At 38.7% G+C, this 14,435-nt stretch overlaps 1 protein-coding gene across 3 annotated transcripts in view; it reads left to right on the top strand.

Moving 5' to 3' along the window:
- Positions 1-14,435, top strand: part of PTPRR (protein tyrosine phosphatase receptor type R) — a 279,496-nt gene that overhangs the window by 245,437 nt on the left and 19,624 nt on the right. For all 3 annotated transcript variants that reach the window (XM_050746581.1, XM_050746582.1, XM_050746583.1), the window contains 2 exons: positions 9,324-9,434; positions 10,766-10,923. In XM_050746581.1, the coding sequence (XP_050602538.1) occupies positions 9,324-9,434; positions 10,766-10,923 (269 nt within the window). The remainder of the gene's footprint in view (positions 1-9,323; positions 9,435-10,765; positions 10,924-14,435) is intronic.

Below are 14,435 nucleotides of genomic sequence, written 5' to 3'. Positions count from 1 at the left end.
GGAGGTGGAGCTTGCAGTGAGCTGAGATCCGGCCACTGCACTCCAGCCTGGGGGACAGAGCGAGACTCCGTCTCAAAAAAAAAAAAAAAAAGAAATACACAGTAGACTTCACACTACCAGGAAAATTCTGTTTACCAAAAATGTGCCAACTTTCTATTGTGTTAAGTGTCATTGTTTGGAAAAGACAAAAATCATTTCCTCCAAAAAACATATGGAGATGGAGTTATCTTTAGAAATTCCCAGGCTTTAAAGTTTCATGAAACTTTCTACTTTCTGAGCAAATAAATAAATGAATAATTGCCGCCTCTTATTTAATAACTCCAGTATTCTCATGACCTCAATGTTTATAAAATGAAAATAAATTAAAAATGAAAAAATACATAGCTGAAAAAAAAAAAACCAGTTAAGTTGCAATTAGAGAGATTTTATTGCTGGTAAGTTTGAGTTCCTTCATTTAGATAAATCTCAAAAAAAAGGGAATTCCTCTTCAGAGAAAGAAACATTGAAATGACAGTGTTCAAATTCCATTACTAGAGAAGACACAGTAGCTTACATCTATAAAGCTGGAACTGGAAGGGCAATCCAAAATGGCAAGTAGTTTTTGCACACTTCCAGGGAAACAAAGTCCCCATACTACTGGATGTTACTTATTGCACTACTCTCTCCGTTCAGAAAAGAAGGGAATAGGGATACATGTTGACCATATTACATACACAGTGGAAGATATTTTCTAGCCACTGCCATTTATTGAATATATGTGCTAAGCACAATTAGAACATACATAAATTCAGTTTATTTCACTCTAACTCTACAAAGGTTTTACTATTCCTATATTATAAATGAGAAAACCGAAGCTCAGAGAGAATGAAACCCTCAAAGTTAGTGAGTAATGGAGTCCACATTTCAATCCAGGCTTAATTCCAAAGTCCAGGCACTTAATCATTGTCCCAGCATTATAAGGGGCCAAATAAGGAATTAAGACATTAGAAGGCAAGCAACCCACTTTTGGTCCCAGAGAGCAATAAGACCCTGAACGTATCTTTCATGAAGTCAAGGAATTACTGGATAATTTGGCCTAACACATTGCTCTCAATTTAACACAGCTGTACTCTTTCTCCACATTTACATCCATCTTTCATCTGAGTTAAACTACATGACTTAAGTACTCTAAGCCCCATTTTGCCCATTGACTTATTCAGAACTTTGCAAACAGTTTAATCTGAAAAAGCCACATAAGGGGCCATATATTAACCTTTTCCTTCTTTCATTCTCTTCCTTTTTCTATCTGCTAAAATTACAGAAAATGTTCATTTTAATTACACATGTGTGCCCAGAAAGTTCATATGATGCCTATGGGTCTGAAGAGTGAGTAGGTACCCAAGGGGGAGACATTTAAAAGTTGTTCCGTTGTCATCCCAGCACTTCAGAAAACCAAGGCAAAAGGATCGCTTGAGGCCAGAAATTCGAGACAAGTCTGGGCAACATAAGGATATCTTGTCTCTACAAACGAATTTTTTTTTTTTTTTTTTTTTTTTTTTGAGACGGAGTCTTGCTCTGTAGCCCGGGCTGGAGTGCAGTGGCCGGATCTCAGCTCACTGCAAGCTCCGCCTCCCGGGTTTAGGCCATTCTCCTGCCTCAGCCTCCGGAGTAGCTGGGACTACAGGCGCCCGCCACCTCGCCCGGCTAGTTTTTTGTATTTTTAGTAGAGACGGGGTTTCACGGTGTTAGCCAGGATGGTCTCGATCTCCTGACCTCGTGATCCGCCCGTCTCGGCCTCCCAAAGTGCTGGGATTACAGGCTTGAGCCACCGCGCCCGGCCTACTAATTTTTTTTTAATTATCCATTGCCATAATAAGAATACATAAACAAGCCAGGCATGGTGGTGCTTACCTGTAGCCCCAGCTACTTGGAAGGCAGAGATCACAGGATCGCTTGAGCCCAGGAGTTTGAGGATGCAGTAAGCTATGATCGTGCCACTGCACTCCAGCCTGGGTGACAGTGTGCAAGCTTGTATATATATGTGTGTGTGTGTGTGTGTGTGTGTGTGTGTGTGTATATGCTATATATATATAGCTTTGTGTATTTATATATAGCTCATATATATACACATAGCTTGTGTATAGACATTGTGTATATATATATAGCTCATATATACACACATAGCTTGTGTATATATATATAAATATATATATATATAAAATAGCTTTGGGGCCGGGCGCGGTGGCTCAAGCCTGTAATCCCAGCACTTTGGGAGGCCGAGACGGGCGGATCACGAGGTCAGGAGATCGAGACCATCCTGGCTAACACAGTGAAACCCCGTCTCTGCTAAAAAATACAAAAACTTAGCCAGGCGAGGTGGCAGGCGCCTGTAGTCCCAGCTACTCGGGAGGCTGAGGCAGGAGAATGGCGTGAACCCCGGAGGCGGAGCTTGCAGTGAGCTGAGATCCGGCCACTGTACTCCAGCCTGGGTGACAGAGCGAGACTCCGTCTCAAAAAAAAAAAAAAAAAAAAAAAATAGCTTTGGAAGATATATTTAGGTGTTCCAGCAGTAGAAGCCACAGTGCTTAGTTTCTCGTCGAATTGGAGTAAGAGAGAGCTTGACTTCAGGATTTCTGGTTTGGGAGGCTGAGTGGATGTGATATCAGTTTCATCCTCAATGTGTTAAGTTTGATAATCTTGGAGACTTCTGGCTGGTAAAGTCTTTTAAGTCTATTAAGCAGTTAGAAATAAGGGTACTCTGGAGAAATGTACAGGTGAGAGATCAGACAGGTAGTGGTTGAAGTCATGAGAAGGTACAGCATTGGTGTAAAGATAATAAAAGAGGGTATCGTATTATGTTGTATATTCTGCTTTTAACATTATGAGTATTCTCTATGTCATTAATAAGTCATCAAAATGTTATTTTAAATTACTAGAATTTCATGGTGTGGATGTGCTAAAATGCAATCATTTCCTTACTGATGGGTACTTAAATTGTTTCCAATTTAATGGCCACAAAAACCTTAAGAAGATAAGTAAAGACCTCATTAAGTCAAACTGCAGTACCATATATGTCTTTGATTAATTAAATACATTCCAAGAAAGGTTTTTGGAAATATAAATATTGACTAAGCATAACCCATGTTTGCCTTTAAAAAAAGAGTTTCTTTATTTAAATTTTTACTTTTAATTTTGTGGGTACATAGTAAGTGTATACATTAATGGAGTACATTGCCTTAAATTTCATTATAAAATCAGATGTGCATTCATTCAGACAGAGAAATTGGCTACTCAATAGATATGAAAATTCTATTTTAAAATAAAGTGGACTTTATTAAACTGTTTGAGGAGATAATAAATTATTCTGGTAAGATACTAATAAGAAAATGTTAATTATGCCATGTTATATTCTAAATGCATAAAATGAAAATATATCTTCTCTATCATTTATAATTAGCTAAAAAAATTAGAGTAAAAGTTAGGTAATCTAGAAGGTTCAACAAATATACGTGGAAAGCGTAGAAATTGGACTGTTGGATCTTCGGAAGAACAAATATTTATGGAGCACTAACGGTGTGCTTGAAAATTAATCCTTATAGTAAACATATTTGTAAACCCCATTACAAATGAGAACACTGAGGCACAGGAAGGCAGCTTGCTCAAACAGCTAACTCCCAAGCTGCTGCTGCTGCTGCTGCTGTTTATCCTGCTGCTGCTGCTGCTGCTGCTGCTGCTGCTGCTGCTGCTGTTTATCCTCCTTCTCCTCCTCTTCCTTCTCTTCCTCCTCCTCACCATTACACTATGCTGCTCCCTCGAATCCACTTACGGTGGGAAAGAATAATCTACAGTGCAAGAAGTGACTGCATCCCGAGAGTGGTGTGTATGATTGCTTACATTCAAGTTAGAAATCTTTAACCATTCTCTTTAGGAAGAGGAGATAGGCAACACGTTTTGATCAGGTTCTTTAAAAATGTTGAATCTGTTTATTTAAACTAGTGGACAATTTGAAAGTGTGGACTAGGATTATGATGGGGAAGTCATCCTCAATTTGCAGGTCACTGTGGAGTAGACTAAAGGATTCATACTTTGAATTAATGAATGAAAAAGAGCAAACCAAGTCCCATAACCAGAGTGTCTATTCAAACAAGGTCAGAGAAGGTATTATTGTGGGAGTCCAACCTAGCAAGCAAGTGGAAGAGAGTCCCTTTTTGGTATTCAGCTTTCCTTTAGAGGATCAGAATTAGATATTATGAATGCTGTGACTGGACAACTGTATTCATGAGCATACATTGGAGTCACAAGATAAATTAGGATCTCATGCAGGATGTTGCTTATGAAACACAAATCCATTCAACCGGGAGCAAAGAGACCAAAGCCACCACAAGCATGACCAAGGCCACTTAGCCTCTGACTTAGGGCCATCGTGTTGGTGGAGAGGCAACCTGACCACCACTGTCCAGTAGTGGCAGGCAGCCTAATTTCATTTCATGGGTGACCAGGAGTTTGATGGTTATGCTACCCAAGCAATTAAGGGTGGCTAGAAATTCAGACGCTGATTGCACCCGAACAAAATTACTCTTCTGTCCTTCCAGGCATGCTTATATTCCAAATCTAACTTTGCACCTTAATGTTTAATCCACAACGTTATATTCAAACTGCATTAGCCTGCTTTACTTTCAACTATAGCTAGAAGCCCTCTTGTTTAACACAGTTAATCAGCTGGGCACGGTGGCTCACGCCTGTAATCCCAGCACTTTGGGAGGCGGAGGCGGGAGGATCACAACGTCAGGAGATCAAGATCATCCTGGCTAACACGGTAAAACTCCATCTCTACTTAAAAATACAAAAACTAGCCTGGCGTGGTGGCAGGCACCTGTAGTCCCAGCTACTCAGGAGGCTGAGGCAAGAGAATGGCATGAACACGGAAGGTGGAGCTTGCAGTGAACGGAGATCATGTTACTGCACTCTAGCCTGGGCAACAGAGCAAGACTCCGTCTCAAAAAATTAAAAAAACGCAGTTAATCGAAAACGGTCCATGTGAGAATCATTAAAAAAAAATTTGTCTTAAAACGTGTACATTTGTTCATATTCAAATGTGTTTGTTTATTATGGGGTTCAGTCTTTTATGAGTGTTGGTCTGAAGATGGAGTTCTAGATCATATAGTTTATGTCAATCACATCATTTATATATTATCAAAATTTTCCATTTTAGTTTATTTAAAATGAAAGAGAAAATAGAAAAGCCTATGAAACAATATAAATGCAGCTTTCTATTTAGATTTTTTTAACTTAGAGACAAACTTCTATCATTGTCTCACATGTCCCTGATTTGACTGTAGTTTTCTTTACTGGTTTACTTTTTTCACCAGTGAAAAACTTATTCAATTTATACAATTATCTCATAAAAGTTTTTTCTCTTTTAACCCACATATTTTATTGATTTCTATAATATGTAATTAAGTTACTGGACTTCAATAATGAGTACACCTGCCATAAAGGGGTTTTGGTATAAAAACAACTTGAGGAACATAGAGATCAAAAGATGGTAATGAAAGTATCGAGCTCAGTAAGAGAGTGAACCAAGACTATGCAAGGTTGCATGTGCGTCAACATATTTGACAGAGGGAACGGAGGTCATTGGTCAATGCTGTGGTTAAGTAGGGTTGGTTAAGAGTCAGTGTGGAAATCAAAGATGGAAAGTTTCATTCATAAAGTGATATTTTCTTGGAAAATTCTAGCCCTGCAAGGCAATTTTCCCCTACCAAAACACCTGAGCCTTCATGTCCTCAGCTGAAAAATAATGTAAATAATAATAATACCTGCTACCCACCCTACCTACTTCAAAGGATTGTGGAAGGGGCTAAATGATACGATGTTGGTGAAGGTACTTAAATCTCTGAGCCTATGTCAGTAATATTCCACCGGAGTACCAGGAATAAAAGTAGCTATGGTAATAATAATTTTAGACAATCTGACCCATTCTATCCCTCTCATGACCCATTCTATCCCTCTCAACCCAAATGAAGCTAAGTGTGAAGATTTTATTTACTTAGAGCCACATTCTGTGTGGTGATACAGATCTTTAGCTTATAGAGCAATATCTCTGATATTTAAATATACAGAAACTAAAAGGAAAATAACTTAAAAATAGATTTTTTTTTCTGGCAACTAAACAACTAGCTAGACCTCCTCCTCAAATAGCCCTCACTTGGTGGGGGCCAGAAGGAGAATCAAGGGAAGAAAAAAGTATCATAAAAATGTGAGCTTGTGACCAGGCACAGTGGCTCACGCCTGTAATCCCAGCACTTTGGAAGGCCGAGGTGTGCAGATCACCTGAGGTCAGGCGTTCAAGACCAGCCTGGCCAACATGGTGAAACCCCGTCTCTACTAAAAATACAAAAATTAGCCAGGCATGGTGGTGCACACCTGTAATCCCAGTTACTTGGGAGGCTGAGGCAGGAGAATTGCTTGAACCCGGGAGGTGGAGGTTGCAGTAAGCTGACATTGTGCCACTGCACTCCAACCTGAGTGACAGAATGGGACTCCATCACAAAAACAACAACAACAACAAAAAAACAACAACAAAAAAAAACCCAAAGAATTTGCATTGCTTTGTGTTACATCCTGCTTTTGCTATAAACCACCAATTACAAAGAACTGGTTAATGTCCAGAATCTTTTCAGTCAGGGTTTGATAATAACTTGCTTGCACAAGAGACACGGTCCTCTGGAAACCTGTTTTTTTTCTTCCAAATTATGGATTCTTAGAATTAATAGATAATTTTACTGAAAGGGTAAGCCTAGTTAGCAAAAGAATAGTGATGATTTGGGGGCATATTCTGCTAAATAGCATGCTATTTTGAATTACCTACAATTAGTGTGGTTTCACAGTATTATCTGTAAGACAGCATTTTTCTTCCTTGCCTTTTCTGCCTCTCTTATCTCATTGTTAGCACCACAATAAAGAAACCCTAAAAAGCTGTGCGGGAAAATAATTTGAACGTGAACTTGTACTCTTAGAAACGACTGCATTTGCAGCTCTCCCCCACCTCATATTCAAAAGTACCCACACTTATCTGGTCTCTTTTTCTACTGTCATCTAAATGGGGGAAAAATATATTCAGTGTGTAAAAATAAGCTATTGTATCTCAGAAAGGAGATAGGATGCTAATTAAGGGTTGTTTGAATGAACAAGTCACATTGCATTGTCTACTGGGAGCTGACTGCCAATTGCTTTTTTGGTAATGAGTCAAGAAAAACATTCAAGAGGGCCCTGGCAAGCTTGGGAGAGAAGCGAGCAGCATTTCCATTTATCAAGTAGGTGCAGAAACCTGTTCAAGTATTAAGAGTCAGGGTGCAGGCGGCAAGCTCCTGCCTTGCAGCTTTTCTTAGTGGTTTTGAGAGCCACCTTCCTAAAGAGGGGCCTGCTGCTCAGGTCTGATCGTGGACAATGGGGCACGTACGCCAGACTGCTGGACTACTGAATGAATGCCTCTTTCTTTGTTCAATACCTTTTTCAAGATTCTTTGTCATTCTTCTTGGACTCATTGGGAGGCATGGGTTTTAAGATACACGATAGCTCGGGTCTTACAGCGAAATAATTGATGCTTCATTGAAAGAAACCAGGCAAATTGGTTAGTATGATTACCTTTAACAAAGCGGGAAAATTTTAAACACTTGGCAACTCATAGATTTCGAGAGAAATGAGTTGCTCTACTTTAAAAAGGCTTCTTCTCTTAATGTTAACATTAAGTCAGTCAGAGTAAGTCTTTTGGTCTGATAGCCTGAGAGTCTTGGGTGGCAGGTAAATAAAGCTGAAACAATTGACTTCATTTGGAAAAAGGGTCAAAATGTAGAGGATGTAGATGTGTTTTTATTGTAATGGATGAAAGAAACAGATTCTGCTAGGTGAAGTGACTTCCTTCGCTGTGCTAGCTTGTAGAGTAGTGGTACTTAGCATAATAGAGGCCTGGAGGTGTGTTTCTGATACTTTATGTGTCTTTTCCTTTGTTCTGTAATTTTGTGAGTCTTTTGCTGCTCTTTTAAATCTGTAAGTATTTAAATTTTTATCAAGTGTATTCATATGCCTTTGACAAAGATGTGAAGAAACAAGTGTCCTGGGTATTAAAAGGTCCTGATTGAAGGCAACAAATGAAAGAATTTCTTTGTAAATGTGTGTATGGTTGGGAGAAAATAAGTGCTATTTAAACATTTGTAAAATTAACATTGCTTCTAAGAGCACTCAAAATAAAACATCAACATTTGTCATTTTACATTCTTTATCATGAAAATTCAATTATTTTGCAGTTGTTTAAAAAGCAAAATAATATGAGATTTATACGTATGCTTGAATCTCATTTTGCAATTTTTATTTAATAAGATTGGCTATAATAATACCAAAATAATATTTAATGCATGAAGATCTAATCACTTTGAGCCAAAAATCTATCACCCAGTAGTTTTAAAATAGCAACAATAATAGTAGCATGTTTTAAGTGCTTATTCGGTGCCTGGCTTTATCCTAAGTACTTTCCAGATAGCCAATAATAAAGAAACTATAACCAAAGGGGCCAAGTATCTTGTTCGTGGATTCACAGGTAATGAATGGTAGAACCAAAATTTGGACCCAGGCTCTGAGTTCAAAGCCTGCACCTTAACCACCATGCTATGTTGCCTTGCTTGCAGTATAATTATTATCACTCTTTTAAAGCTCCTCAGGACGACCTGTTATAAAAATATTTTTAACATAATTTTTGTAAATTAGTTCCATAAAAGTGAAAAAAACTGTTGTTCTGGGAAAATATAATACCATAGTTATATTAATGATCATTACATCTGCCTTACATATAAGGGAAACTTGGTTGTATGCCATCTATTCTCATTAGACATCAGTTTGTTGAAGCAGGAAAATGTAACTTTCCTCAATTATTGTGGGAAAACATTCTTTTTATTTCTAGTCAGCACATGATAAATTCTAATATTTGGATCTTAATTTCTTAATTCTTAAATTTCTTAACTTAGTTCTTAATTAGTTCCTAATTTCTCTGAGGAGTTTTGGGTAATTGGGCCTTTATTTTTTGTATGGAGTCAGCAGTGACAGTGTTTAATAGGCACATATAAAATTGATACTTTAAAAAAAACTGTTGAGGTATAATTTACATACCATAAAATCTAGCTGTTTAAGATTTAAAATTCAATGGTTTTAGTATATTTACAAAACTATAAAAATTGAAATTTGATATTTTAAAATTAATGATATAAAACTCTTGAGATGCTTGAATGAAAAGTACTCCAAGGCCAATAAAAGCCATTAACATTTGCTGTATTCTCTTTCCCCTCCTCCAGAAGTGTGTGCTATACTGGCCGGAAAAGAGAGGGATATATGGGAAAGTTGAGGTTCTGGTTATCAGTGTAAATGAATGTGATAACTACACCATTCGAAACCTTGTCTTAAAGGTAAGATTATACAGCTATAGCCATCTACAAAGTAGATGATGTTGGAGGATTACATTTCTACTTTGAAATTTTTTATCTTAACAAGTACTACAAATGCAATTTAAGCACATTAATGTTAAAATCAAAGAGAAACTATAATCATTCCCTCATGTATTTTTTGTCAACTACTATTAATATGCAGTATAATTAAATCAATGTAAGTAGACATTAAGAAAATTCATTATGTAGGGTGTTGTGATCCTCTAATTTGCATTAATAAAATATCTCTGATTTAACCTTTTGAAAGTTTTTAACTAAAGGCTGTGCTGGAGATTTTACCATGATTTTTTTAGCGTCATTTTGGTCTAAGCAGCTTTAAGTAAGGCCTGGAAGCTGTGAAAGAGAAAATCTGCAGTTGTGGGTGGCAGTGGGAAGCAAGACAAGCCTGAAGTGTTGATGAGATCTTCAGAAGCATGGAGTTACAGTACTTTATAGGGACTTTCCCCAGACGAGATTATGTCATAGGAAAACTATCTTATTTAACTCATGGGCAGCAGATGCTGAAAAATGTTGCCATGGTATTATTTTTGCTTCTGGAGAATAATTACCCCAAAATTTCGATCTTATCTGCAACCTCACTGCTGAGACAGAATCATCACAAAGAGGAAGAAAACAGGGGCAGAGCTACAGTGATGGCTTTTATTGGGAAGTGTGAAATAAGGCATTTACCAAAACCTGTTTTTCAACACATGTTCTGGAGTGCCGGGTTCATGCCGCACCCTCACCCGTGCTGGGTTTCGAGATGATGTGTGTGGGCCCTCGCCCAAAGTGTTTCCAATAGAGGGATCTCATGTAGCTTCTTTATTGCTGTGATTCCTCACTCTATTAAATACTGGAGTTTGGGATGAGTGTAGAAGTATTACCATGACTGATAGGAAATTAAGTATTCTATTGATTAATATGTTTATAACAACTTGTCAGGAATGCTCATAGAGCAGGAAACAAAATATATCTCATTCTTTCTTGACTACGTTTTTACCTACCATCTTGTTTTTTATAACAAATTATAAATATACGTTTAGCATATGTTACATTTATGATCTATATTATAGCTATAGGTAGAGATATAAATCTCAGCAAAGGTAAGACTTTCTCACTTTGTGAACTGAATACTGACAGTAAAGTCTTCTCAAAGTAAAAGGGCACTCTTCAAAAATCTTCTAAATGTTTTTCCCACCTAGAAATAAATTGCCAGCAAGATGGGGGTGATAAAAAGGCATTCAGTATTGTGGTTTGGATGACTTTTAGTTCCACAAGTGAATGAGGCATTTGGTGGCTGTTGCTATTTTCAGCAAGGAAGCCACACCCAACATGTGAAGCATTACTGGTACACCTCATGGCCTGATCACAAGACTCCAGACAGTGCCCAGCCCCTCCTACAGCTCATGCTGGATGTGGAAGAAGACAGACTTGCTTCCCAGGGCCGAGGGCCTGTGGTTGTCCACTGCAGGTAAGATGTGAATGGTCCTTTCTGTCTAAGCAATGGCCCATTCTTTGTAAAGTCATAGAGCAGGTACAAGTGGGTTTTGCTTCCTGGATGTGACTTTGTTGGCAAATTAAATATTTATTGAAACTGGTTAAGTCCCTTATATTTGAGTCTTAATCAAGATTATGCTGACAGAAGTGAGGTCATGCTTTTAGGTCATTTTTGGCAAACAACAATTACACAGTAGGCGAAATACAAGTTCGAAATAAGTGGCTCAGTGAACAGGAGACCTTATTCAGCAGTTATCTGCTTTGAAACTTATATTGATTCATTTAGTCTCATCAGTCTTGTACACACTAGGAATTAAGATGCATTCTTTGAAGTTATCAGTGACTTTTTTGTTGTTTCAAATGACAAGTGAACTCTGCTTGGTTTGTATCTTGGTAACATTTATTACTATTTCAAGTTTGGTGAAAACCAGTCAATTATTTTAAGAGTTATCTCCAGAAAAACAGGTTGAAATAAATTTATGAAATGAGAATTGAGCAAATGGTAGTTCACCAAAGGAAAACAAAGTGCTGTGACCAGAACACGGAGCTCTAGAGGCCAGGCCAACAACAGCAGCAGGGTCTGTGCTGGTTCCCGTCCCTAATTTCTAGTTCAAAGCTCTCCTCCTAGAACTGATACCTCCCTCCCCTTGTTTTCCTTTTAATGTAACCAAACTGAAGCGAGTGTTTTTAAAGTAATTTATATGAACAACTATTTATTTATTTATTTTGAGACAGAGTCTCACTCCATTGCCCAGGCTGGAGTGCAGTGGCACAATCTTGGCTCACTGCAGCCTCGACCTCCTGTGCTCAAGAGATCCTCCCACCTCAGCCTCTGAAGTAGCTGGAATTACAGACGTGCGCCACCATGCCAGGCTAATTTTTGTATTTTTAGTAGAGACGGGGATTTCACCATGCTGGCCAGGCTGGTCTCGAACTCCTGACTTCAAACGTGATCCACCTGCCTTGGCCTCCCAAAGTGCTGGGATTACAAGTGTGAGCTACCAAGCCCAGCCAGCCATTTATTCTTCATGCTTTCTCAAAATAATTTGTGTTGCTTTGTTTAACCGCATAGGTCTCTTAAGTTAGCTTTTGATGATATATTTAATAAATATATTATTTTAGAGTATAATTTTAGCCTCCATTTTTGAGATTGTGTGGTTTAATTAAGAGTAAAGTTTAATATGTGTCTGTTTATCCGAAGGTAGATAACACTGGCTTTATCCTAAACTTAACTTGGAGCCAAAAAAACAAAAACAAAAAAACAGCCTAACTCACTACGCTTTAGGGCTGGAACTGTCCCCCACCCAAAGTCATTAAACACTCAGGATATCTAAAATGAACTAGTCACTTCCCCTATAAAACCAGCTCCCCTTCTGATTACTATTTCTGAGAATGAGACTATCTTTTTTCCAGTCACTCAGCATCCCATGTTGACGGTTATCTCTGGCCCTTCTTTTAACTCCAACCTCAGTATCTAATCAGTCACTAGATGGGCTTTCCCTTCAAAGCTTCTCCCATAATCACCATTTCCTGTCCAGCCACCATAGTTTAAGCCCTTCTGACCTCATCCATGTATTTTAGAAGTAGCTGGTAAAATGCACACACACACCACACTCCCCCATGCTCTCACCGCCACCATTGTCTACCTGTGCCCTTCTCCGTCTTACCTTACATGGAGTCTCTGCTCAAAGTTTGTCAATGGGCCAGATGCGGTAGCTCACGCTTGTAATCCCAGCACTTTGGGAGGCCGAGGCGGGCAGATCACTTGAGGTCAGGAGTTCAAGACCAGCCTGGCCAATATGATGAAATCCCCTCTCTACTAAAAATACAAAAATTAGCCAGGCGTAGTGGCATGTGCCTGTACTCCCAGCTACTTGGGAGGCGGAGGCAGGAGAATCGCTTGAACTGAGGAGGCAGAGGTTATAGTGAGTCAAGATCCTGCCAGCGTATTTCAGCAACCTGGGCAACAGACCTAGACTCTGTCATAAAAACAAACAACAAAAAAACTAGAGCAAAAGTCCCTAACCTTGAACCTATGCATAAACCGCAGAAGTCAGTGGACTTCTTGAAATTATTTGAACACATTTGAGTATGTAAAGTTATGTGAATTTTTCTGAAGAGTGAAAGCTTACAGTCTTCATCAAATTCTTATTTTAAAAAAAACGGATGAATTTCAAGCCTCTTAGACTTCCATATAAGATCGCAGGGTACCTTTCTATCTTTATTTCCCACAGTTCCACTAAAATAACCTCCTCTTCAAGACAAGCTATTCTACTTATTGTTGCAAATCATATTTGCTGTTTCTCATTAATTCTTTCCTTCTTTCGTTATATATCGTTGTCGCACCTAGAATATTCTCCTCAATTATGACAGCCTAAATACCTGCCATTCATGGGGCACAGTTCCAATGCTATTTCTTCAATGAAATGAACTTTCTGTGGAAATTTCAACTAAAAGGGAGCCACTCCTCTGAATTCCTCTGCACTCACGTTTGACAGGAAACAAGTGCCAAATGTGAGAAATAGGTGCTATTTGAGTGCCAAGAGGGGAGCAATTATTTCCAACCATGGGAGCCGAAGAAAACTTCCAAAAACTAGAATAATGCTGAACTGAGCCTTTTGAAACAATCAATGTTGTAGTTTTAAAAGGAGGGAGGGCATTTCTGACCAAGAAAACATTATTAACACAGAAAAATTGGAAAACCAAAAGCTGTTTTGCAAACAATTTATGTAAGTGAAAATCATGGCACGTGGGAAGGAAGACAGCAAAGTACAAAAGGCTTGAAAGTTAGTCACATTCAGATTTTGCAAGGTCATGAATACCATGGTAGGGAGGTTAGACATTATGCTACAATTAATGGAGCCATCTACAGGTTTTGAGTAGGGAATGATATAATTAAGTCCCTATTTCAGAAAGATGAACCTAGCAGCTGTGCGAATTTGTCCAGGAAAAGACTTGAGACTTGGAAACTATAATGAGATCACTGCTAATCATGATAAAAGGAGATGTTGAAAACGTGAGTACAGTCTATAGAAAGGAAAGCATGAATCCCACAGGCTCAGCAGAGATGGAAAGTAGAAGAAGTGGTAACAGGTTGGATGTGGGAGGTGAGAAGGGGAGAGATGTAAAAGATGGTTCCAAGATTTCTAGGCTGGAAAACTTGTGGCTGACTGGTAATGCCATTGAGGGAAAAGATAATTAATTCTGTTTCAGATACATTGAATTTAGACACATTGAACTGAAGCAAGTCCAAAATAGTAAGAAGGAGATGGAATGACAATCTAGAGTTTAGGAAATTTAGGGAGTCTAGATGTAGATTTGAAAGAATCTGGCCGGGCGCGGTGGCTCAAGCCTGTAATCCCAGCACTTTGGGAGGCCGAGGCGGGTGGATCACGAGGTCAGGAGATCGAGACTATCCTGGCTAACATGGTGAAACCCCGTCTCTACTAAAAATACAAAAAAACTAGCCGGGCGTGGTGGCGGGCG

This window comes from Macaca thibetana, chromosome 11, assembly GCF_024542745.1.
Source record: "Macaca thibetana thibetana isolate TM-01 chromosome 11, ASM2454274v1, whole genome shotgun sequence".
Taxonomy (NCBI): Eukaryota; Metazoa; Chordata; class Mammalia; order Primates; family Cercopithecidae; genus Macaca; species Macaca thibetana.
This window is presented reverse-complemented; position numbering and strand designations above follow the sequence as displayed.